A 26,283-nucleotide genomic window follows, 5' to 3' on the forward strand; every position below is an offset into this window, starting at 1 on the left:
GATACTCGTAGACTATACACCATTTTATAACACTTTTTACTATTAATATTTTGGAATATTAAATTGCAGTTTATTATCAAAATATATTAGAAATGAAATTAAAATTATATAAAAATTTACATTATATTTTATTTCATTTCAAATAAAAGGGTGAAAGAATAGTTTTTATATTGTTGAAAGCTTATTACTTTTTAATAGAGGGTAGATAACAATTATCCTTTCTGTATTGAAATTATTAAATGCGTGGACGTCATGGTGGAATACTGAATTTATATGAAGGAGTTAAGATAATTGACCTGTAACAGTTCATAATGGATTGGAAAAGTGCAAAATTAATTTTAGCGTCCACCGCTACCGTAGTTGTTGCTTCTCAAGTGGTAAAGAAGTTGTGTAAATACTTTTTTAACTTTTCTAAAAGTTCTCAACCTGATGTTGTAAGCGACGACTTGTGTAGTGATTTGTTAAATAACAGAAACCGTGAAATAAATGATGTGATTTTGTTTTCGGACGATGTTGTTCGCCATACAATAAAGGTCCCACCGAATAAAGACGTTACTATATGTGAAAGTAGGGAATTAAATTGTTTCAAATTGATAAAATATATAAAATCAGCCCGTGAAACATTGGACGTGTGTATGTATCTGATTACGAGTAACGAAATTGCAGAGCAAATAGTAAGATTGGGACAAAGACATGTCTTGGTGCGTATTATTGTAGATACTGATATGGCCCACACTCCTCCGTCGCAAATAAAAAAATTAAAAGAATACAGTAAGTTTTGAAGTTCTTTTATATTAACATTTTTTAATATACTATTTCTTATAAATATTTTTATAACATTTTTGACAGTACTAACTGTTTATTTTATTTTGTTAGGTTTTATACAGGTACAAACAAACAAAAAATCTATTTTGATGCATCACAAATTCTGCATAATAGATGGACCTAAAGCTATAAAAAGAAAAAGTATATTGAAATCTTATGCAGAGAAACTCAACATCCATGCGCAATTCTTGAAACATAGTGTGAAACAACAAGCAAAAATAAAACCATGTAAGGGTTTTGTCATGTCGGGTTCATTGAATTGGTCAACTCAAGCTATGGTTTCGAACCATGAAAGTGTTATAGTTACCTCACACGCAAATATTGTACATAAGTTTGAAAAAGAATTTGAAAGCTTATGGGTAGAAGATGAGCCGGTGAGTTTATTTATTCATAATATATAATTAATAAAATTCAATATTTAAATATGGCTATCATAGTTTTATTAATATGTATAAATTTTTCAGGCTATACTTTCATCACTTTGACGAAAAATCATATCGCTATAATATTGAAGTGGTAAGTTAAAAATATATTTTGTCCTAATATTTCAATTTATATTTTTTTATAATATTTATGTCTATGGTCTTTTATCATTCAGTTCATTCAGTTTCATTCATAACTTTGACAGCTATCGAAATCAACCAGAGACAATTCCATGTGCACTTCAATTCAATTTCGATCGATCATATGTTTTCTTTGTGTAGTTTTTTCAGCCGCTGATATTCGAATTGGTTATTATGTTTTCAATAAATTGGCAGTTTTTAATCCGTGTATATTGACTAATGTGTGAAATTGACTGTAATTATTCGTGTGTAAAAATTTGAAGTTATTTTTTTCTATGTTCTTATAGGTGCATTTCAAAGTGCACGTGCTTGCATTTTCAGTCAGTTTCTGAAATTTCAGTCGTGAACGTGGACTTTAATGCTTAAATATATTTTAGAAAACATAGTTCCTTCATTGTGCTATCGCTCTAAAGTCTTTTAAAGTGGCTTAAAACGATAAAACACGTTTTAAAGCGAACATTTAGGTTGAACACAAAACTGCACTTTGGTTATTTTCTTTTCAATTTTTCTCCACGTATATAATGCTGAAGGATATACCACGACAGGATAATGTGATTGTGGTGAGTTAAATATATCTTTCACTACGAAATAAATGTAAATTTTACATAAAATCATTAAATTACGACAGCTATAATGACGATGTCAATGAACATGCTGTTTTCGAAAATAATAAATTTGTTACACAAAAATATATAATATGGTTTCTTAAATAATACAAGCCCTACCTTGACAACTTGAATTAAACTCATATTTTTTAAAAGAAATATTTTTCAAATAATAAATAAAATACTTTTAATTGACCTATGTGTCAATTCTCACTTTTCAACTATAACGCATTAAAATGATTATGGCATATAAAAGATTATAGATGTAAAACAGTTAAAAAATTCTATCTATTTTTCAACAAAATGAAAAATTTTTTTAGAGCATGGTAACTTGTCTCATCAGGTATATTGCTACTATTTCAAATTTAACATATTATTTAACTTTTTTATATTGAATTTAATAAATGTTAATACATTTTATTTATTACGAGAATAGAGACGTTATATTTCTATTTTTGATAAAAGAAAACAAAATTTCTACTTAAAAACAAGTTTGCCGAAGCTTTAGTTTTTGCTGTCTAATAAATACTTTATTTTAATAATCTAGCCTAGCTTGTAAAAAATTAGATATTTATGTATACATAAGATATTATTATTATTTATTTCCTAATAATTGTTATTTTTAACATTAAATTTAATAAGATGAAGTAATTTTACCATGTGACACTCGGTTCAGTTTGGTATTTTATCAATCTCTTTTTTACACAAATAAAGAAAAATCATAATTTAATAGTAGTCAAACAAAGATTCTCTTTCTAATTTTTATTTAATATATTTGATATTTGATTATATATTTTTTGTTTCAGATAAAAAATGAACTCATGATGCAACACCACATGTGCAAGTGTAAAATAAATTGTGTATCAAATATCAATAAAGTGAGTTATAAAATGTATAAAAACAAAAATTTTAAAACGTGAAAAAAAATTGTGTTAGTTGCTAGCAGATTCTATTATTTTGGAAGAAAATTGTGATTTTTTAAAAAGTGCGCTTTGGATGCAGTGATAATAGATGGCGTTGTTGTAGTCATTGCTAAGCAGTGAGGAACTAGTCCGGCTTTCCAACGCTAGGTGGCGCTGGTAAGTGTTTGATTTTTATTTTATACCAACACTGACATCTAGCGGCGAATAGTTTAGTTAAGTTGATAGTAGTTTGAGCGTTACGTATAGATGTCGCAACCGAACACGTTAAAGCCAAAGTACGCATTGCACAATAATTTTTATAAGTTTTGTAACGTGTAGTTAGGGATTTTATATTATTGCTAATTTATTATTGTAATAAATAGATAAATTGATAGTGATTGATATTTATTAGAAAAAAAAATACAATTTTAATATTTATATTATTTCTTATAAAATTTACCTATTATTTTCTGATTATGGCACTCTTAAAGGCATTCAATATTAAATTTTAGCATTCCCTGTATTAAAATATATTAAGTGTCTGCGATGCGGGTGTAGTTACATCATCGTCATTTATTTCTAACTTATAACTTTTATCAATATATTTCTTTCTATTATAATAAAATTTAACAAATATTAAATTCTCTTGACAATATCATAATAAATACTTTTATATTTGTGTACTTATAAAAAAACTTTTACCCCATTCAATTTAAAAACAATTACCATAATAAAAACTAATTAATACCATTTAATGTCAATTAAACCCGAATCACCACTCTCTACAACCGAACACCCAAAAAACATATACTTAACTGTCATAACAAAAAAAAACGAAGCTTTTAAAAAAACATATAAAAAACATATAAACAATAATTTTCAGAAGGCCAGTTAAAACATTTTTTTCCATACATGAAAGTAGAATACAAAATACATTGATTAGCTTGTTTTTACCACTATTTAGGCGAACACGGGAAGCAGGTGTCGTAAAGATGGTTATCGGTACGAAGCCTTGTGTTACATCTAATTCTAGTTTTAACTGCCTTTTGAATTTTATTAAAAGACAATTGTACCGAAGTGGGCAGCTTAACGATGATTTTCGAATAGGTTAGTTAAGTGATCGTTTTTTTTTAATTTCTTATATTTAATTTCCACGAGTTCAAATCGAACTCACTACCTGTCGCGTTAACAGGCGCACGCATGAGCCCCTGCGCCACGACATGCCTCAAACTATTCATATATTCGTAATATTCAAATTATATTAGAAATTTGTCTAATTGTAATGCTACCTAACGAGAATCTGAATTAGACTTGCATTTCTAAGTTAAATCCGAAATCTATCCAATTAGAAGACAACATTGATGTTAAAATATTACTCTACAGTATTTATATCTATTAATAAGAAGATAGTATTTATAAATATTAGAACACTAATAGTCTTTAAGGTAGTCGTGGCCCAGTGGCACAAAGGCGTGACTGTTAACGCGGTGGTTGTTGGTTCGATTCTCGTTCTGGGAATGGAGTATTAAATACTTTTATTTCCTAATCTTAATAACTAAGCGTTGAATTCCACCAATCACACGCAACACGACTAGCTTAACACTAGATTTACAGATTTACTAAAAGAAAATCTTATATTAAAAATATTAATTTGAAAATAATTTGTAGATGTATCTGTAAATATTAGCAAAATATATTTTAAAAACCACTATAAGGCTTTCGTCTTAAAAGAACTTTCAAAGTTGTTTCACTTCAAATAGATTTAGTTCTAAAATTTCATAATGTCGACCCTGTTTGCGATCAGTCTAGACTCTAGACAAAATCCACAACGCTGTAAGGCCCTTTAAAAGTAGCCTTTAGTTTTGATAATTTCTTATTGGTAACATTTATTACACTTATTAGTTACTTACTTATTACTTTTTTATAATACCCTGAATGAAAATAAGGAAAAATTGTTTATTTTTTTAATTCTAATACTGATCATTTGATTTCGACGAATAGCATTTGAAGTCATTTCTATTCTTAGGTATAATAAAACCTTAGATATAACAAAAAAACCCAAATCAAAATCATTATTAAAAATGTTGACTATTTGTCTGTGCGTTTTTACAAGCTTATCTCAAAAACGACTTAACTTTCGGATTCTGGCAAACTTTCCTTAACATTTAGTGTTTGTTTTATTACAATCAGTTCATAAATAGAAAAGTTATATAGAATTAATATAAAAATTAATACTTGTACACCATCAAAGCAAGTATATGTAGTAAATTACAAATATAGCATGGCACAGCTGTGTTCCCAGCCCTAACGTAACAGTGACTCACGTACCGCGTACGTTTAACATATTAAAGTGTTTTTATTTACAAACAAAGCCCTAAGGGTTGACTGCCCCGGATATACAGACATGGAGTTGGGAGGAAGTCGAGTGGCCGCATATATTATGGCGATTGAGATTATATATACGAAATAACGCCTTTGTATTATAATAGATACTGATGTGCGCTTAATTGTGTTTTTTTATAATATTGTCAAATATGCCATATGTTATGTACAGCCTATGCCGTATATGTATTGATTGATGTAAATCGAAATATTGTATTTTTTATAAAGGTATCTTTACGCTGTAATCCTGCATATATCAGTAGAGTCTCAGGGAACCAGAAAACTTAATGTTAATACACTCGCCCGTTAAGACAAGGCGGAACTCAACGCCCCGCTTTGCCTCGTTACACAAAGCGAGTAAAAGAAAATTATTAAATATTTAATTCCCTGAGTGGGAATCGAACCTGCAATCGTCGCGTTTAAAGTTGAACAGTTGCACACTTTTGCCTCTGCGCCACGATGACCGCATATTGAAGATGCTATTAAATATAGTTTAAAAGGAAACAATATCTTTTTTATTTCTTTGTAATAGACATACAAGATAACTATAAATTGACAAAACTCTCCAGTTCAAGTGATAACACTCAACGTGGTCATAAAATGAATCATTATTACACTATTGTGCACCAGGGCTATACTACGATTGTCGTGTATTGTCATAAAACGTATCACTTCACACAGTAATAGTAGGCGTGTCTTCTTCAAAAATTCAGTTATTCTTTTAATTTACGATCAATTTGCGAGACGCTCCTACCCTCCACCCTTCGAGTGCCGTGGCAACAGTGGGTAGTACTGCACCCAGTCCCAGATATTGTGAATTATTGAATTTTACATTTTCAATATGGCCGTATATATTCTATTGTGAAAAATGAATATCTACCCTAGATATTTGACATATCGTAACTCACTCTACAGTGTCTTACCTGCCCCCAGACACGAATGAAGCAATTAAGCCCTTATTTATTGCGGGGCAGTTTTTATTCGGATTCGTTCTCCGTACCAGCGGTTACGCCGTTGTATTTTAGACGCGACATTTGCAGCCAGGTGCGATTTTAGCCAGCTTTGTCCCGATGGTTTTTGGTTTCTTTTGCACAATAACTTATGCACAATGGTAAGATTTGCACAATAACGTCTTGGAAGAAGGGGTCGCGTTTTGTATGTATGGTGTATACACACTACATTGGGAGCCGAATTTTCACTCGTATTCGCGTACCCTATAGCCTACATTAGTTTCAAAGACAGATTGTATTTTTTTTAATTTTATACTCGACGGCTGGTTGTTCTCACTAGTTTGACTGCTGTCGCGTGCCGTGTTCTTGATTTCAATTGTTTCTTCAACGTCTTAAATTTCTGACTACCTTTCAGTTAGTTGCATGGTCTAAATTTTTTTATGGAATTTAATACTAGGATCGTTTCGGTATTTTTTTTCATATAGTTTTATCTATATTATTACTATGATATAAGTAATATACTTATAAGAACTTATTTTAATATGTGTATGTTTTTTTATTATTAAAAAGATTTAGTAATTAGAATGATACAATGATCAACTGCCAGTTCCGCTATTGCACTAGACGTATGTTATACTTAATTACAAACAGTTTATATACGAATAAGTTTTTTTTGCATCTATATTAATTATTATAGTCATAGTTATTAAGTATTAACAAAGCCTTTCTTGGCGCAGGGGCACAGAGTGTGACTGTAAACGCGACTGATTGTGGGTTCGATCACTACACGAAGAGATGAAATATTTATTAAAAATTATATTTGTGCGCTCTGGTGTTGTGATGCAAAGCGCGGCGTTGAATTCCGCCACTCAACACGCAATGCTTCCAGAATTCGGTAGAAAGTGGGCAATTGATTGTCTTAAAACTAGTTTCCCTCTGCCACCCTACTGTGTGCGGGATAATGCGTGAAGCTGATTAAATTTTATTTATTAATGTATTTCGTAACAGTGGACTTGGCATAGTAATCCACCGTCGGCAACATCTGATCCACGATTATTCATACAATACTGAAATATCTCGGTCTCGTCTTGCACGCACGCCACTAATAATTTTTATGTCGACATTAAAAAAGGTATTTGCGGTATAAGAAAGAAAGAAACTATAAATGCTTGTACCGGTTAGTCTCGAGCCGAATAAGGCGGACGTGGAGCGGTTAATAGTTATCGTTGTTTTTAATTTTATGGTGTCCGTATTTCGTATGGCATTTTTTTAAAAGTTCGATTGTATGGACCTGTGTGACAGCTATTTTTGTGTGTGCCATCACACAGCTGGATAACTGTAAAGGGTTTATTGGTATACAAAGGTTTTTGGTTATTTGTCTTGTAGATATTGAGGCCAGTCGTTGCGCAGGGGTGCAAGCGGTTATGGGTTTGATTCCCACTAGAGGAAATTGAATATTTAATATCATACATTTCATTTCTCTGTTGTCGAGTTCTGCCACTCAGAAATCAGCGGAAAATGGGGAGCGAAGTGTCTTAACACAAGGCTCCTTCGTGTCGTTTCTAGCGTGGAGCTGAGAGAGAAATATTTAAACTTTAGCTTTGTTCTGTTTTGTTTAAAAAATTGTAATTTAAGCTTAATATAAATCTAAATATTGTATTTTAAAATAAAAAAAAGACCTCTACATTACACACACTGTGTAACAACACACAAACAATACTAGCTAAACCTACTAGCTTTTAAAACCCTTGTTAAGCTTAATAAACCGATTTCCTATAACATTGTAAACGTATAAAACACAAAGGTGAGTGAGTATCGCATGTTCTCTCTCATCAAGTTAATTAGACCACACGCGGTCCATAATTACTCATTTTAGTTTTATATTTACAACAAGACGATATCAGTTAAAGCCTGTTTCGGCACATTAATTCGCGCATACAGCACCTCTCGGTGCCGACAAAAGGTTCAACCGAGTTATATAATAAGTAAATAGCATAATAACTCTCTTGCACATCGTTAGTATCCACGCGAGCGTCTAGACCGGAAATGATGGGGTTTTTATGGACCAAATGTAATCTTTTCCTCGCTTCGCTCCAGCCCTAAGGTCTACTTGGTCAATTTAATGTGTGATTATTCGCAACAAAAACGTCTTGAAATATTTATTATTGTACGCTCCTCGAGCAGTAAAATATACCATAAATTGCGTCTGCTTTAATAATTGGGAACTATTTGTGAGTTATTGTTGGTGGGAAATAATTGAAAATATGAATGAACATTTTTTTAAGTTATCTCCTTTTTATATAATCTTTAAATGTTTATTAAATACGAAATCTGAACCAAGTAATTATGTTCTCAATTTCATCTTGATTTCGGTCCAATACATTTTAAATGGTGTTCAAAGGAAGCATTATTTATATTTAAAAGATTTCTTTTAATTTGCTGGGTATAATTTTAAATACGTCGATTTTAATAAACATTGTTACGTTGTTAAAATGTGTCTTCAAATCGGAATTGTTGGATTGATGATGATGATGTACCTACTTATAAAATGAAATCAATCTTTAGTTTGTTTTGCGAGCAAACACGTTTTGTTCCGCATATTTCCAGGGTAATTTTCGTCACATTTCTTGTTAAGTGACAAAACTCAACTCCGCGCTTTGTCTACCAAGACGGTAATTAAAATCCATATATATAAAAAATCCCCGAGTCCGAATCGAACCCACAACCTGTCACGTTAATAGTCGCACGCCCGTGCCCTTGCTTACGACTGGCCTCTTATTATTAAAAAGTATTTAACAAAACCGACCAATTCCGCGAATAGTTATAGTCAATATTCAAATAAAACGTTTATATAAATTATAATCTACAATAATTTAATATCACAAAAGGCGGCTTAGACACTAGCCCTGTATATTTAGTTGGCGGCTTCCGGTACTCGTTTATATGTTAAATATGCTACATTAATTATTATGGTTACTATGCCGACCGTGTGACCTTGCCTCTTGTACTTGCCAAGTGACTTGTACGAGTATATTGGTAGCTGTGGAATTTTATTCGCATAATATGTACTCAGTATTTAAATTATGACTATTCTTCTATATATTGTGAGCTTTGTAAATTAAAACGTGGTTGGTTCTTGTTTCGTAAGGTTTGCTAAATATAGACTTGTGTTATGTCATTTAGTTTGCTTTGTCTTTTTACGATATATTTGTCATGTTTTAAACGTTTATCTACGTTTGGTTATTAATTATTTGATACAAAATTCACTACTATTTTTATATAATAATTTTTAAATTTGAGGCCGTCCTCCCGTCCGAGTCCCTTCTGACTGCAGAGGCGACGGTTATAGGTTCCAGTCCTCACTCCAGGAAATAAATATAGTTTAATATTTTTGTAATTTATCGCTCTGGTGGACCAAACGCAGAGTAGAGTTACGCCGCTTAGTCATGTCTATCCAATGTCTCTAAAACTGGGCAGTGAGCGGGAAACGCGGTGTCTTGACTAGACTAGATTCCCGCAGCCTTCACTGCTGTGCGGGAAAAGGCGTGAAGCTGTTTATTTTAATTTTATTAAACTAGTTTATGGCAACGGGCGTAGATGACGTTGTTTTAATGCAAATTAAACGACAAGATGAGGACATCAAAATTATTGAAAACGGCACATATCTAAGAAATCTTAATTTTATTACTTTATCGTTTCAACGGTATTTAAATGAGAATCTATTTTGTCATAGTAATATAATACAATGTTGTTTTTAATAGTGTTAGTCTGTAAAAGGTTGCTTATTTCTCAGTATTGACGATATAATCATGTATTAATTTAGTGGGAAACTTAATCTTTTGTGCTATTTAGTACAATTACAATTAGTATTTTTAACTTAAGTAGGTATTTATAAATTGTCTAAATATTTAAAAATTAGAAATAGTTTGATGTAGTATGATGCGGCAGGCGGCAGGAGTAGCAAGCGGGAGCAATCTGTCTACTCGGCAGAGAGAGAACCTAGAGTTCAGACACTAGATTACCTACTTACCGTTCGATTCGCGTTGATGTACAAAATCTAACCCATAACTACTTACCGCATTTTACAGATGGTAATGCACAGCACAACGATTGCTTCCGTTCATATAAATTACAATAAAATCTGGATTAACTAAACTAAAGGCATAAAATCTTGTAAATAACTATGTCGCAAATTAATTAAGACCTTAACTTTTGTAACTCTAAATAGGTACTTTATGAAAATTATAATTATAATAAAATATTCATGTATTTGCAATCATTATATTATTATATAATTTTAGCTCGGCCTTGTCCCGAAAACATATATATAAATCTTTTCTGCCGTAGCTAAAGAATATTTAGATATTCTTAAGTCTTATTTTGTCCACATATACAAATATTGCTAATGGTTATGCACCACGACTGGTCTCGTAAATAAGAGTTTTGCTAGGCCAGTAGTGACGCAGGGGCAGAAGCGTGCGTCTGTATCGACAGATTGTGGGTTCCATTCACATTTTGGGGTTGAATTAATATATATGAATATTTTTTATTTCGTCGCTCTGGTAACAAGGAAAGCGAAGAGATTGCGACTCCAAAATATGACATAATAATTCTAATTAAGTTGTAGATAACAGTCTCCGCGTAGATAGATAATGTTTTTATTATATTCTAACTACTATAAAATTGATCGTTAAATAGTATTTTCTTTATAATTTAAATACTTTTTCATACTTCGAATCTCATTATTCAAAGTAACCATAATTTTGAAGGCCTCGAGGCGTTTCTCACGTACCATTTCGTATTTCGGCGCGAACCTGAGCTGTCAGATCGCACCGACTCGCAAGATTGGACCGATACACGCAACGGTCGTTGACTGATTGCTTGCGTGAAAAATTTTTTTGCTTTAAATTATGGAAAAATGCTTCCCGATAAGTAAGGTGTGTTGGTAGAGAACAGAAGTTATAATTTGGATATTATTGTGTTGCAAAGTGCAGCGTTGAGTTCCGCCACTCAATACGCAAATTATCGAATTCGGACAATTTTTTGTTCACACTTAGGTCCATATTTATAAATTGTTCTCAAATCTGGGAACGATGTTGATCTATATAAGTCTTAATCTCTGGTAACGGAACAAAGCACGGCGTTATGTTAAGCCACTGAACACTCTACTAAAAAAGTACTAAAAATAATCTAAATATTGTAATATTTATGTTCAAGTTCAAGTACTTTGGATATTTTTTCTAAAAGAAGTAATTTACAAAATTTGTAAAATTATGTACCAATTGTATTTATTGTGTAAATAAGAGGTTCTCTGTGTTTAAAACATTTAGTGCAAACTTGGTTTTGCCTCAACGCGAGAGGCCTGTGTTTACCTAATAAATTGTGTTAGATTTTCTTGGAAAATTTTGTGGATAGACACGAAAAACAAAGTTTTGCTAAATATTACAAAGGCTAAAGATTGTTTTTGGACAAAGTAAACGAGGATAGAATTATTTTAAATAACCTTCTATTATGTATCTTGTGGCGTTTTATTTTTGAAAATTTAAAATTTAATCCTTGCAAATTTTACTTTGTTAAGTATATATTTTTTTTTAAATTTCAACGAACAAACAATCTCATGCGTTTAATATATAACGAAAACATTTCTTCTAAAATCACGTACAAAATGGAAAGCGTCTAAACATTTTTTTCTCATATCGATGGATATAATAGTAGGTATGATATAATCCACGTTTTGTCCTCCCTTAGACAAGGGTGCATTGTTTTTTTTTGCCATCAAATTGCGCTATGGATAGAACACGTGCTGCTGAAGACATTACGGCTTGGGTTCTTCGATATAGTTTAGTTTTGATGTAACGTCTAAAGTTTTGTATGGTAGCCATCTTTTGAATGTGTTTCGGACGCCTGATATAAATATTAATATGATAGTGTGAAAACTGACGATTTTAGTAAATTAAATTGTTTGGAATTTTAAAAGATGTGGGTTCAATTTAAACTTGAAGTAATGAAATATTTAACATTTTTATTTCTTCGGTCTGGTTTCGAGGCAAAGCGCGGCATAGAGTAACGCTATCCAACACGTAATGCCTCCAGAAATCGGAAAATGGGGAACGGAGTGTCTTATCACTAGGTTCCCTCTGCCTACCCTGATGTGTACACGATACAACGCGACGCTAAAAAAATAAATATTGGAATTAATAAATAAGTAAAAAGTAAAACCAACTACTTAAGTCCCGATACACACTAACACCATAGCCACAACACGCATAAGTAAGCGGTACGCCGGCTGCGGCAGATGTACGGCTCTCCCTACAACTGACTGGATCGCTTTTTTTTTCTAAACGATTGTGATCAATGCATTGTAGCCGATGCATTGTCAGAACAGATTCTAAAAGTTCCATTTCCAATTGCAATTTTCTAAGATGTTTTGCTAGATTAACTGTGGGAATGGTTGGCCCAGGATTAGCCCTATTGTCCGCTTTTACGAGAATTTGAACAAGTAATAAGGAATTTCTTTTGGTTTGATCAGTTAGTTAAGACTTTTTAAAAAAAATTCACGCTGTATCCCGCACACATCAGGGTACGCAGAGTCAACATAGTGTTGAGACACTCCGTTCTTCACTTTCCGCCGAAACTTGGAGGCATTTTTAAATAATAAAACAATTTCTTTGAATGTAATTTATGCCTTTTAACTTTTAGAGTTTGTACACATAATAGGCAGTAGACACAGGTCTATCGACAACTACCTAATTTGGTTTGTCTACCTGTATGCGTTGAGTTTAATTTTAGTTTTAAATACCACGAATGCCAGGTGTGTAAATCGATTATATTGAATGTGTAATAAAAATATATACATAAGTATATATTCTATTCGGTAAAATGAAGTAGATCATTTTAGATATCTTTATTAATAATAATTCTAAAGTAATAAAAACTTTACTTTCCTGAAACGACCTGTCCAATAAATGAAACTTATTGAGAATATAACATTTTCAGATCACGTAGAGTCTATAATGTGTTCTCTATCTTAACATTTGCGACCCTTGCTTGGACCCCCATTTAGGCCTTTACAAGATTTACACTAAAAGTAATGTTATGGCATTTTCTCATTGTGCTTGTATAAAAAGAGTCAATTTGCCGTTATCGTAAATAGATATAGACGAATCCTGATTTCTTAACCAACCTGAAAAAATAACGGTTCGAAGTTTGAAAATTTTGAATACACAAGTGATGTTAAAAATTTACATAGTTAAATAGTTTGTTATAACCCATAATAATATAATATAAAATTAAATCTTAGGGCATAAAAATAAATTACATAAAACTCAAAACGAGAAAATTAAATTAATTCATTCTCCCAAGTGGGAAACGAACCTACAACCGTTGCGTTTACAGTCTCAATATCATAAATGACATTAAGCAAGTAACCTTATTGTAGAACAGGAGTAATTTTTCCACTCGTACTGTACATAGTTGCTCAAACTCGCTGTGTCCCCAATTTTGAGCTAAATAAGGTTTCGACGTGCTGAAACTGGCAAGCAACTGTTACCTAAATTAAATTACCGTCTTAAAAATAGTGCTTATTGCTGCTATTCCTTTAAATATTATTATATCTGTATGTGTCTAGTGTGTACTTACTTCTTATTATTAAAATAAATGCAGACATTTTTGAACTGTAGTGGCTGCTTCATTTTTTTTTGCTGTATCCCGCATATAGCAGGGTAGGTGACCCAGTGTTTAGATACTCCGTTCCCATTAATGTACTTCCCTTCCTCATTATCTGCCGAATTCTGGAGGCATTGCGTATTAAGTGCCAAAACTCAACTCTGCGTCTTGCCTCGCTGCCAGAGAATTATGTACGGTGGCAGCGTAGGTTCCAAAAAAAACCGATTTTACTTAAAAATATTTTATTAAAATTAACTTATTATTACAAAAGGTGAGACTTGCTCAAAGTCGGAGACAAGAATGATTTTATATTCTACGTTTAATTCTAATTTTAATTATAACTGCAGGTGCGGGGATTCAAATAACAATTCCAAGATTTAAGAGAATTGTGCAATATATTAATTGGAAATGAAATTATGGGTAACGTTGTGGGACATGTTCTGGGTGGTCCTAGGTCAGCGATTCCTGGGTTGTGTGCTAACGTAACACCTCCCTCCTGAAGAACAGCACCTATTCGGTGTCCTTGGATCTCGAATAGTGCTGGAGAATGTGCTCTAGTTGATCTCGAGCGCTGGCCTCTTCCTTTGAAGAATTCCTGTCACTCGATGGCTTCGGCTTTTCATTTTTCTTAATTTTCATAAAATGTTTTCATAAAATAACTTCATAAAATGAGACTGTGGTATGATAAAGATTATTAGATTCAGTAGATATCTTCGAAATAGGTTGCTGTGCGGAAAATTTCCTAGTTGCCTCGAAAATTTCAGTGTTTTAGTGTTATTTCAGAATTTCCTTGTAGGTAATTAACAATACGATCATATAGGTATGATTCACCGATCTTCGGGCATTCAGCCTCTATGTAGGTACATAAAATCTTTTTCGTGAATTGCTAGGAAGGGGTGAGAGGAATAAAAGATGTGGCGATTTATTTTAGGTACAGAGTACAAATGATTCAGGAAAATTCTTAGGGAAAACAATTGGAAACTTGAAAATTAAAATAATATCTTAAGCATTATAATAATAACCTTCATTTATAAAACTAAAACTAATATCTAAAAGTTAATTTTCTTATATACTGTATTTAATTTGCTTAACATATCTTGATACATATTAAAAATGAAAATAGATTGATAATTACTTTTGGCACGAATGTTGCCTCCTAAAATTAAAAATGTGTAAAAGTTATAAAATTTAGTTTTCAGTTCCGTATTCGTTAAATTACTCATTATTTTTTCTAGTAAGTTAATGGCTCTATCATACTTTATGGCGTCCGTGTAGTCGAGATTTCCCGAAATACTTTTTATTACAGACCCTAATAGATCAATGAGTCCTCTCTTAACACGGTAAAACTTAAAAGTTTTCAGCTGCATTGCATTTGGAAAAGGGAAAGCTTTAAAATCTAAACTATTACGAATTTTACTTAAATCTACACGTTACTAAAATTAATTTCTTCCGCTAGGGTCAAGGTCATTAACAGGATCGTCAGTCTGTGACAATCGAGCACTATTAGGTACTCTTTTTAGCCTCGTTTTTGCGACAGGTAATCGTTTTTTCTTTGTATAAATGTGTATTGGTAAATCAGCTAAAACATTATCACGAGTAAAACGAGAGGCTAGTTTTTGTCGAGATGATTTAGGGTTTCGTATGAATATCTGTTGGTCGGGTAAGTAAATAGTCTCGGGTTCCCTATTTTTATTTAAATTTTCAATAATTTGGGTTCGTTGGTGTAAAGAAGATTCGTTAATAATGTCATAAACATTTTTCATTCGGTCGCGATGATCGCTTATATATAATTGTAATAATTGTTCTGTCAGGTCAATGTCTACGGGATCACGGGGGTCGAAATGTCCAGTTATTATATCTAAAGGTCGACATTTTGTGAAACTATGAATAGAACTATTGTAAGCTAGGAGAGCATAAGGCATGAGATTAATAACTGATTCTCCATTTTGATTTAATTTTAATATTCTTAAATGTTCTAATAATGTGGAATGGAGCCGTTCCACTATTCCGTTTTCATTAGGCGAACAAGGTAATATCTTATGGTGAATAATTTTATGTAGTCTAAGGAACTCTAAAAATAATTGGTTTGAAAATTCGGGACCTCTATCGGTTACGACCGTCAAGGGCACACCGTGATGAGTGAAAAACATTAATAACCCTTGTACGACACTAATCGCAGTAGCATCCCTTAAATGATAAGCTTGTGCGTATTTTGAAAATGCGTCAATTATTGTTAAATATTTTTGATTTTCCACACTAAATAAATCTAAATGAACTATGGTGAAAGGTTTAGTTGGGGGAGGAACAATTTGAAATTTTTGCTTAATAGGATTACGGTCATACTTCGCTTGCCCACAGATAGAACATTCATTAATATATTTCGTAACCTGTTCCTTTAATTTTGGCCAAAAATATCGTTTCGATAACGAGAGATAACTTTCATTTATTCCGCGATGGTTCGTTTTACCTTCATGATAGTTTTTGATTATTTCTTGTTGTTTTAAATAATCTTTTACATTTTCTAAATTATTTTTACAAAGGAGAAGGTTCATTGAAGAATTTTTAAAGTTATTTTGAATTATTGGGATTATTTTATACATACCTAATGGGGGATTAATTAAAATACCAGTTTTTACCTTGGGATTTATATATTCTTTTACCGCGTATACTACGTCGTTTTCTAGATTTGAACTTGAAATTGAAATCGTAGTTTTTATATAATTTTCAAATATTTTCGATACCACAGGTCTACTTTTAATGTCGCCAACTATGTTAAAAATAATCTGCCTATGAAATTTATTTAAGGGGTCGTCAGTTATGGGAATTTCTAAAATAGGGTTTTCTGAGTCTGTATGTACGGTTGCTGTATTTGAATTCGAAGGGGATTTTTCTGAGCAATTTACTGCAATTGAATTCGCTTCTTCATTATGAATCTCTATACGGGATAAAGCGTCGGCATTGCAATTATATTTACCCTGCTTATATATTACAGAAAAATCATATTCACTTAATTTTAACCTCCATCGAGTCAGTCGGGAATTGGGTTCTTTAATATTCATAATCCACTGAAGGGGTCTATGGTCAGTCATAATTTTAAATTTTCTTCCAAATAAATAGGGGCGGAAATACTTCGTAGCCCAAACTATCGCTAATAATTCCTTCTCAATTGTGCTATAATTAATTTCGCTCGTGTTTAAAGTTCTAGATGCATATGCAATGGGTTTATCTGAACCAATAGGTCCTTGCGAAAGTACAGCGCCTATAGCTAAATTCGAAGCGTCCGTAGTCAGTATAAAGTCCTTAGAAAAGTCGGGGTATTGCAGGATGGGATCGTTAATCAATAATTTTTTACATTTTTCGAAACAATCTGTATAATCTTGATTTAAAATAATTTTTGAACCTTTTTTTAAACATTGAGTGAGTGGTTTTATAATCTTTGCAAAGTTGGGAATAAATTTTCTATAGTAACCTACGAGTCCTAAAAATCGTTTTATCTCGGTACTCGTTTTCGGAATGGGATAATTTTGAATAGCAGATATCTTGTCGGGATTGGGTTTTATTCCGTCGCATGTAATAACATGACCTAAATATGCTGTTTCTTTTTTTAAAAATTCCGACTTACTCATTTGTATTCTAAAATTTGACTCGCGTAACCTATCAAAGACTTTTCCTAAATTTTCTATGTGTTCTTGAAGTGAAGTGCTAAAAACTATTATGTCATCTAAATATACTAAGCATATTTTATTTTGTAAACCACGTAAGACATTATCCATGACCCTTTGAAAGGTCGAGGGTGCGTTTTTTAAGCCCATGGGCATTCTTAAAAACTCGAAATGCCCATGCTCCACATTAAAAGCGGTTTTAGAAATGTCGGCGGGGTTCATCTCAATTTGGTGGAACCCGCTAGCAAGGTCTAATGTACTAAAATATTGACAATTACCTAATTTATCCAAAATATCCGATATATTCGGTATAGGATACTTATCGTCAATCGTTTTTTCATTAACTTTACGAAAATCTATGACAATGCGCCACTTAGTTTTTCCTGAAGCGTCGCTTTTCTTTGGAACGATCCATATGGGAGAGCTCCAAGCTGAGTCTGAGGGTCTAATAATTCCTTGATCTAACATGCTCTGAATTTGTTCCCTGACTTCCTGTCTATGTATAAAAGGATACCTATAGCTTTTAGTATATACGGGTATTTCATCTGTCGTTTTAATCGAATGCTTAATTGTATTGCTAAACGTTAAGGTTTCGCCTTCTAAATAAAATATATCCGAATAACGACCACAAAGCGTTTCTAAATTAATTCTTTCTTCCTCATTTAAATGGCTAGTCCGTAAACGGGAGAGAACATCTTTTTCGCGTTCTATCATTCGCTCGGTATGCTTATATTCGATATTATTCAATTCCGCCTGGATAGGTTTGTCGATAGAAAAAATAATGTCATTGCGTGTGGGGTTATAAATTTCTAAAATAGCTCTGTTATTTTTCGCGCAAGTTAAACATTCCTTTATAATACAACTAGAGATTACTTGTTCTGGGATAAAAATTTCACCTTCACGAATATTAATTGGTAATTTTACTAATATCGAGGTACCTGCCGGTATAATATTTTCGTACAAATTTAAATTACACGAATTATAAATTTGAATAGGGTTGCACGCGTTTGAAGTAACAAATAATTTTCTTTTATAATCGATAGTCGCTTCCCATTTATCTAATAAATCCGTACCGATTAAACCGTCAAAATAATTATGGAACTTATATATAAAAAATGTAATGCTATCTTTACTATTAAATTCAGGAAAACTGGGAATAGTTACGGAATACTTATGTCTACTTACAGCGTGTACGTTACTTACTTCGAAAGGATCATATTTTAAAGAAAATTTATTAAAATATTTTTCTACTGCATCTGGACTTATAAAAGATTGATTCGCGCCGGTATCGATAAGCAATTTTAGAGGGGGATTTTTAATCTGAATATAGGGAAGTTGACGTTGAGTTTGGAGATTAAGTTCTATTTTGGTTTGTCTAAAATTTTGAGTTTCTGAAAATCCTCTTCTTTATTAAGGGTTGATGACGAAGGTTCCTCTACAATTTGTTCGCAATTTTGGGATAATTCTTGGGGTGGTTCGCTACTATAATATGGATTTGCGTAATAATAATCGTCGTAATTATAATATTCATTATCGTCATAATAATCATAATAGTCATAGTACTGGTCATAAAGGTCACTGTCGTGGAAATTCATTTCCCTTGTTTTAAAATAATTCGACGGTGGTGGGTTTCCGTGCTTACTCCAATCATGTCCTGGAATATGTCTAGTAGGTGGTAAATTTCTAGGTACAAAATTACTAACACCGCTCATAGGACGAGGTGCCTGAGAGGTCGAGTTAAATTGTGGGGGTGCATTACGTGGGATAATTCTAAATGCATTATGGGGATTATAATTTGGGGGTTGTGCTCTAAATATTTGTTGAGTACGTGTTGGGCCTAAGTGTTGTCTATGTAATGTCTGTTGTGGGTTAGTTATAAAATTATTACGAAGTGGATAATTAGCTTGAAAATGTGGCTTAAACTGTGGAATGTGGTTATTAAAATTATTTACCTTAAAAGACTGAGAAGAAAAGTTCTGGGGGTGCTTTGTCCTGTCGGGTTCATTTCGAGCCTGTAAATACATAGTATTTAATTCGTCTTGAACGAATTCTAACGCTTTTTCTATGGTTTCCGGCCTCATGCATCGTATGCGTGAGCCTAAGGGGTCCTTTAAACCTCTTAAAAACGCTTGCAAAGTTAATTTCTGATATAAAATTCTTTTAGCTTCTATTGTAGTACCAATTTCCTCATGCAATGTAATATATGTCATTATTGTACTAAATAAATTTTGGCAACGTTCATAAAATTCCTGAGGGGTATTAGATCCCTGTGTTAAAAGAGAGAGATCATTGTACAACGCAGTTTCATCGCGTTGATCTGAAAAATTATTAATTAGCGACTTACGAATGCCACTCCAGTCTGAAGGAATACCACTTGTATTTATTAGGCGTGCCGCTGAGCCTGTTACTTTATTTAAAATGCCATTTGCAAGAGCAATACTAACTAAATTATTATCGGGATTATTACTAATAAATTCCTGTACCAATTGATCGCATAAACTAATAAATCTGGGTAAAACATTTGAATTTCCGTCAAATTCGGGCACTAGGCGTAAAGCTTTAAAAATGTTATCTAATTCAGACATTTTAATTTAATTATATTTTATTTAATTATATAATAAAAAATTAATTACGTTATAATAATAATTGCTAAACCTATATATCTTAGACTAGCGGACGCGCGCAGCTTCGCTTGCGTATTTAAGGGTGAATTCTAATAACCCATGAAACATGTATTCAATGAAATATTTTTAAGAGTCTAAATATCAAATTTTATAAAAATCGGTGGCGATTTAAGAATTTTCCCATACAAACTTTCAACCCCTTATTTGCACCCTTAGGGGGTGAATTCTAGAAAACCATGAAACATATGTTCAATTAAATATTTTTAAGAGTCTAAATATCAAATTTTATAAAAATTGGTGACGATTTAAAAAAAATCTATACAAACTTTCAACCCCTTATTTGCACCCTTAGGGGGAGAATTCTAGAAAACGATGAAACACGTATTCAATTAAATACTTTTAAAAATCTAAATTTCAAATTTTATAAAAATCGGTGCCGATTTAATTTTTTTTCCATACAAACTTTGAACCCCTATTTCACCCCTTTAGGGTTAAAATTTTTCAAAATCCCTTCTTAGTGGATGTCCAGATTACGAAAGTAAACTTTTGTCCAAATTTAACGTTTCTACGCACAGCGGTTACGGCTGTGCGTGCGTCTTACCTCAGTCAGTGAGGACAAGTCCTTTTATATATATAGATTACCGAAAAAGGAAATTTAAGAACCGCGTTTTTATTTCGTATTAAACCTAAATTAATATAAAAAATCTCCAATTGCCACAAAAGGGAAACGGAAAAAGGAAACTTAAAAATACGGGTAAGCAATCACTAGAAAGATTCTAATGTACTTACTGGGTTAAATCTGTTTTCTCTGGTGCATCAATGTCTGGATACTCCTGCGCCGCCTCGTAGATTCTGGATACTCGTGCTGGTGCTTGAGAGCCACCCGGGTGGTCCGCGGAGACGTTAAATTCGATATTCCCGAATTTTAAGTTACGTTGCTCGCGACCCGGCCCGCGAGTATCCTACCGACTGCGCCAATTATGTACGGTGGCAGCGTAGGTTCCAAAAAAAACCGATTTTACTTAAAAATATTTTATTAAAATTAACTTATTATTACAAAAGGTGAGACTTGCTCAAAGTCGGAGACAAGAATGATTTTATATTCTACGTTTAATTCTAATTTTAATTATAACTGCAGGTGCGGGGATTCAAATAACAATTCCAAGATTTAAGAGAATTGTGCAATATATTAATTGGAAATGAAATTATGGGTGACGTTGTGGGACATGTTCTGGGTGGTCCTAGGTCAGCGATTCCTGGGTTGTGTGCTAACGTAACAAGAGCGAAGAAATGAAAATAAATAATATTTATTTTTCTGGAGTGGGAATCGAACCCACAACCGCCACGACTGGCCTTCTTCATATTTTGTTGATATATAAAATAATATCATTTATCTAATAAAAAACAAATTTATTTCAAATTAACAAGTAAAAGCTAATCCTAATAATACTTCACGAGATTAGCGGGCACTTTAAAATCGTTCGCCAATTCAAGTCACGTACAAACGGACGGTCAAGACGTATCTAGTAGTGGGGCCCGTTTTAATCTTGCCGGAATGCCGGAAGCTCATAACGACTCCAGCCCTGAGTTATGACCAATAAACACGAGAGATTTGAATATGAGGCGACGAGACGGCGACCATCTCTCCATCTCTTTGTAGACAAAGGTCTTACTGGATCTAGTAGCGAAATCGCCGGCAGCTCTTAATATATCTCAAAACCGATCGAGCGTGGATTACAGCTTATTGGAAGGAAGCAGAAGCTCAATGAGTGTCTATTTTTGTATAATATGAATGAGCGAAATGTTCGCGTTTCATGTCGATTTGTAATATATTTTATAATTTTCACAAACCGTTATAACTTTACAAATTGCTAGTAGTGCCCTTGGGCTTATCTAGCAATCGGCTAACTCAATTACATTATAGTCCCTTCTTTAATGTGGTATTGACAGGAAATTTTACTGTTCTCAACAAATTGTCTAGACTAAGGCTATCTCTTAGATTTTTTTACGCTGTCTTAGTCTCGGAGACATGTCGTTAAATTAGAATGTCTGTGCAGTACATTTTCCGAAACCCTTTTGCCAACATCGTCTGGGCATGCCACCCTCCAGGCAGCACCCTTTATAGCCCTAATCCCCCTTAATAGTGGTTATAACGACCTATGTTCGGACAATTCTAAATTGTCCTCCAACTCGTAGTGAATTTTAAGAGAGCAATATTATAGGACATAACTTTTATTCTGTCATTTGGACGTGTTCAACTTGATAATTTGAGGATTGAAAGCAATAAAAATGTTTAAGAGGATTCCGCAATAAATTAGCATTAAGTGATAATAAATCGTTATTTTGATAGAAATAACTAACTAATTGGTATTAGACCCGTGTGCTTAGTATATTAATGTACGCATGGGGGAGAGAATATTAAAGCTGGCAAACGACTCGAGAGAAGTTATTTTCCGTAACAGTCTCGACGATGGGGTGTTTAGACATAAAAATAATCTCGTTTATCATGCTCCCCTAGACTTTGCAATTAGCCCTCGGGCTATGGAGACATATTGCTGTACTTTCCACCTTTTTCGAGTATTCTGCAAATCTTTTTTTTTTATAACTATTCTCCCTAAGCAAGTCTAGACAAATGAACGTCGACCGAATTACTTCTGTCTCAGTTATTATATGATAAAACGATTTTACCACTTCTTCATTGTTGACTGTTTTTGTTTATTTGTATATAAATTACTATTTATTGTGAGCAAATAACCAATTATAATGACTAATAGCTGTATATCTCCAACGTTTATTCACAAACTTGACAAAATATAGTTGCGATTGTTTTTCTACAATATCCACAGCCATACGTGTTCACAGAGAGGTGTTTTTGCCAAAAAGAAAATGGACATGAATCATAACAGATAGTTATTGGTACTAGTTACTACTATTTTATCGCATACGAGCCACGAATTACCTTTAAATATATTCATTTAGTACATAATATATAAAGAAAAGCCTATGTGTTCATCTTAATTTACTTTTGAAACTATTGAATATATATAGCAAATTCATGTATCACGAATGCTCCTAGCATTCATAATATCTAATTCGACGAGCTAATATTGATTGAACGCATTTCTTACGCAGGATATTTGTTCAAGTGAATTGATCTTTATCCTTTTGGTATGTGGACGTTTACTTAAGGTAGGGCGGCATGATGTTTTTTTACCCCGTATTGGCTAGCATTTTTTTAAAGAAGTTAGTTTCTCGTGGCGCATGGGGCACAAAGTGTGACTGTAAACGCGACTGGTTGTAGGTTTGGTGATGAAGCTAAGCGCGGAGCTGAGTTCCACCATTCAACATACAATGCCTCCAGAATTTCGTGTAAAGTGGGAACGGGTACGGGGGTTCCCAATTCGCTGTGGTTAGGCAAATATTAGTTGTAGCTTCACTCTTTTCCCCGCTCAGTGTATAAGGCAGATCAAATCTAATGTAAAGAAGTGTTGAGTGCCGAAATTGAATACTTCGCTTCGTTTAAAAAATATATAATCATTCCGCCTATTGGTAATCGAACTCACAACCAAGACGCTATGGCAATGCGCCACGATGGTTCTGTTTATCTGACTGCCCACAATTATATTCCTTTTATATACTCGTTACTAAATTTTTATCATATAATTTAAAAAGTGCAAATAATATCTAGACAAATACTTGGCAATTATCACGTTCTTGGCGCCGTAAACTTGGTTCGTACGGTACTGATTTTAGCGACTACCTGGCCCGCTTACCTGCCCTCGACGATTGTTCCAGCAATTTTAATTGCATGCAATTAAAATCTCTATTACTAACACCTTAATGACTACATCTGTGTGTTCATTTGTATTGAGTTAATTTGTTTAATGCGCCTTAAACTTTTTATGTTTTTAGTAATAGCTCGAGATTATTATTGTTAGCTTTTGGAATTTATCGATATGTTTATTATTTTTTATTTTATATTGAGTAATAATTTATTTTGTGACGGATCGACACTGTTCTGATTATAAGGCAAATTTGCTGTTATACTTTATCCCTAGTAGGGTAGCCAGAGAAAATACTAAACTACGGTCTCCGCGTACCTCTTCCGCCTCATGGCCACCGGGGGGTCCTTATGCATTTCATGTGCCCTTCCTCCAATATCATTGATACTTTGTTTCCGAAGGTCAACCGACTCTTTCTACCTCCGTTTACACTGACTTTTTCGCCTCCTATAGGTTTTGATAAGGCAGCAACTTAAATAATAATTCCAGCTTGATCTACATGGTACAGCTACAGGTAGACAAAAACCTGTAAATGGGTTCCATTTCTTCCTAATCGGGTACGGAACCTTAACAATATAACGACAATATAATATACTTACCTACATCCTACAGGCTTTGCCGCTGTCAAAACAATAACAGAATGCAATCCATCTACTGATTTGATAACTGCTCAAATTGCATCATAAAACGATGTCGTAAAACCTCGCACTTACATTGTTATTAAGGAGTCGTTTGTTTTACGAGCGCATATTAAATACAAGTTGAAAATATGTTAGGGGTCGTTGGGGAGGCACTTGCGATGCTTAGGGGTTGTTTAATACAATTTTGTCTAGAACACGATTATGTTTTAGTATTATATCTAAAATATTGAATGTTTAGGATTACATGAATATTATGTTTTATGGCTACATCATGTTTTTATGCCGTGGTGATGATTCTGGTCTTATATTTCACTCGCGCAGAATATTTTCGTTGTTTTGGGATTTTAGGTAAAACTTTTATCACTGTTCTAAGAGCGTAAACCAACAGTGTTTGGGGGGAAATTGATGACGAGATCTTTTAAGTTAGTAATGATGCAAACACAAATGAAATTGATCCTAAGTAAATCTTAGGATTTGAAAAAAATCTACTATTATCTACGACGACTATTTATCAATATTCATCTTGTTTTTAAGCAAGAAGTGATGACTTCTCATTCGCTCCGTGGCTGCAATCGATATCGTGTGAAGATGAACATATATTTTTTAAAGTCACGTTTTTTGTATGTGAAGTGTTGTTTTTTATCTGATGTTTCAATTTGTTGCGTCCCACAGTGGCCTTTGACATGCCTTGACGACTACTATCAGTTGATAACCAATGCCCTGTGTAGCATAGCATGGTCATGCTTAGTCGCTGTGGCTAAAAAAACCGGTTAAGTGCGAGTTGGACACTCCCAATTGAGTGGCAATAGACACTAATCTTTTTTTTATTACTTTATAATATGTAATTATTGGTAGATAAATCGTATGAGTACTGATTATTATTTCTAGATAGTAAAATTAATTGGAATTAGATTTAAGATTCATTTATCTTATCTTACAGATAATTGCATTTTTACGATACGAGCTAAGTTATTTTTACAATTGTGCCTCATATATTTAAGTATCCCTATAAAATTTTAAAGTAATTAATAATAATGAATTATTTTCGGATTATTAAAACGACAGCTATAAATCAAGATGCAGTCGTAAGCGTAACGCATATGTTTTTTTTATAAACAAGTTAATGCCATTAAAAGACGTCTTTGCAAAAAAGGGGCACATTTTGTTTTGGTTTATATACATTACTTAAGGCTAATGTTTATATTGTAATCTTAGTCAAGTAATTTTTTATATTGTATATGTATTGGGTCACAAAATATAGCTCTTCTCAAGCTCAATTGAAATGTGAAGCCGTCACATTTAACTAGCCGGATGAAACAACCACAATGAATATTTCATTACCCCGAGTAGGAATCGAACTCACAAGCTGTGAAGCACCTTTATTAATGTTAAATAATTAAATATAAAGTTAATTAAATCTATCTCCATATAGGTACGTCTGAACAATACAAGCTTGCGGGCTAGACTAAATGCCCACTTAGAAGATCCGTATCTTAGTTGCGCGCAGTGCATACATCCTGTCAGTGCGACACCGTGCGCTGTCATTTGTTTAAATACTTACAACTGTTGTAATTGATAGTTATCTGGCGATGTGAAATTGTTTTAGATTGTTGGGCGATTGTTTGTCCTGGAAAAACTGTTTTTTTTTCTTTTCTTTTAAGCCTTTGGTCGGGCTTTGAGCC

The 26,283-nt window shown here is 33.0% G+C and overlaps 1 protein-coding gene across 2 annotated transcripts in view; it reads left to right on the forward strand.

The window, feature by feature from the left end:
- The first annotated feature begins 194 nt into the window (after positions 1–194).
- LOC146537892 (mitochondrial cardiolipin hydrolase-like) overlaps positions 195–26,283 on the forward strand; it is a 107,332-nt gene continuing 81,243 nt past the window's right edge. For both annotated transcript variants that reach the window (XM_085188405.1, XM_085188406.1), the window contains exons 1-4: positions 195–771; positions 877–1,199; positions 1,290–1,341; positions 2,800–3,072. In XM_085188405.1, the coding sequence (XP_085044531.1) occupies positions 312–771; positions 877–1,199; positions 1,290–1,310 (804 nt within the window). In that variant the 5' untranslated portion in view covers positions 195–311 and the 3' untranslated portion in view covers positions 1,311–1,341; positions 2,800–3,072. The remainder of the gene's footprint in view (positions 772–876; positions 1,200–1,289; positions 1,342–2,799; positions 3,073–26,283) is intronic.

This window comes from Heliconius melpomene, chromosome 7 (genome assembly GCF_056956725.1).
Source record: "Heliconius melpomene rosina isolate 202511_hmr_F chromosome 7, ASM5695672v1, whole genome shotgun sequence".
NCBI classification, from domain to species: Eukaryota; Metazoa; Arthropoda; class Insecta; order Lepidoptera; family Nymphalidae; genus Heliconius; species Heliconius melpomene.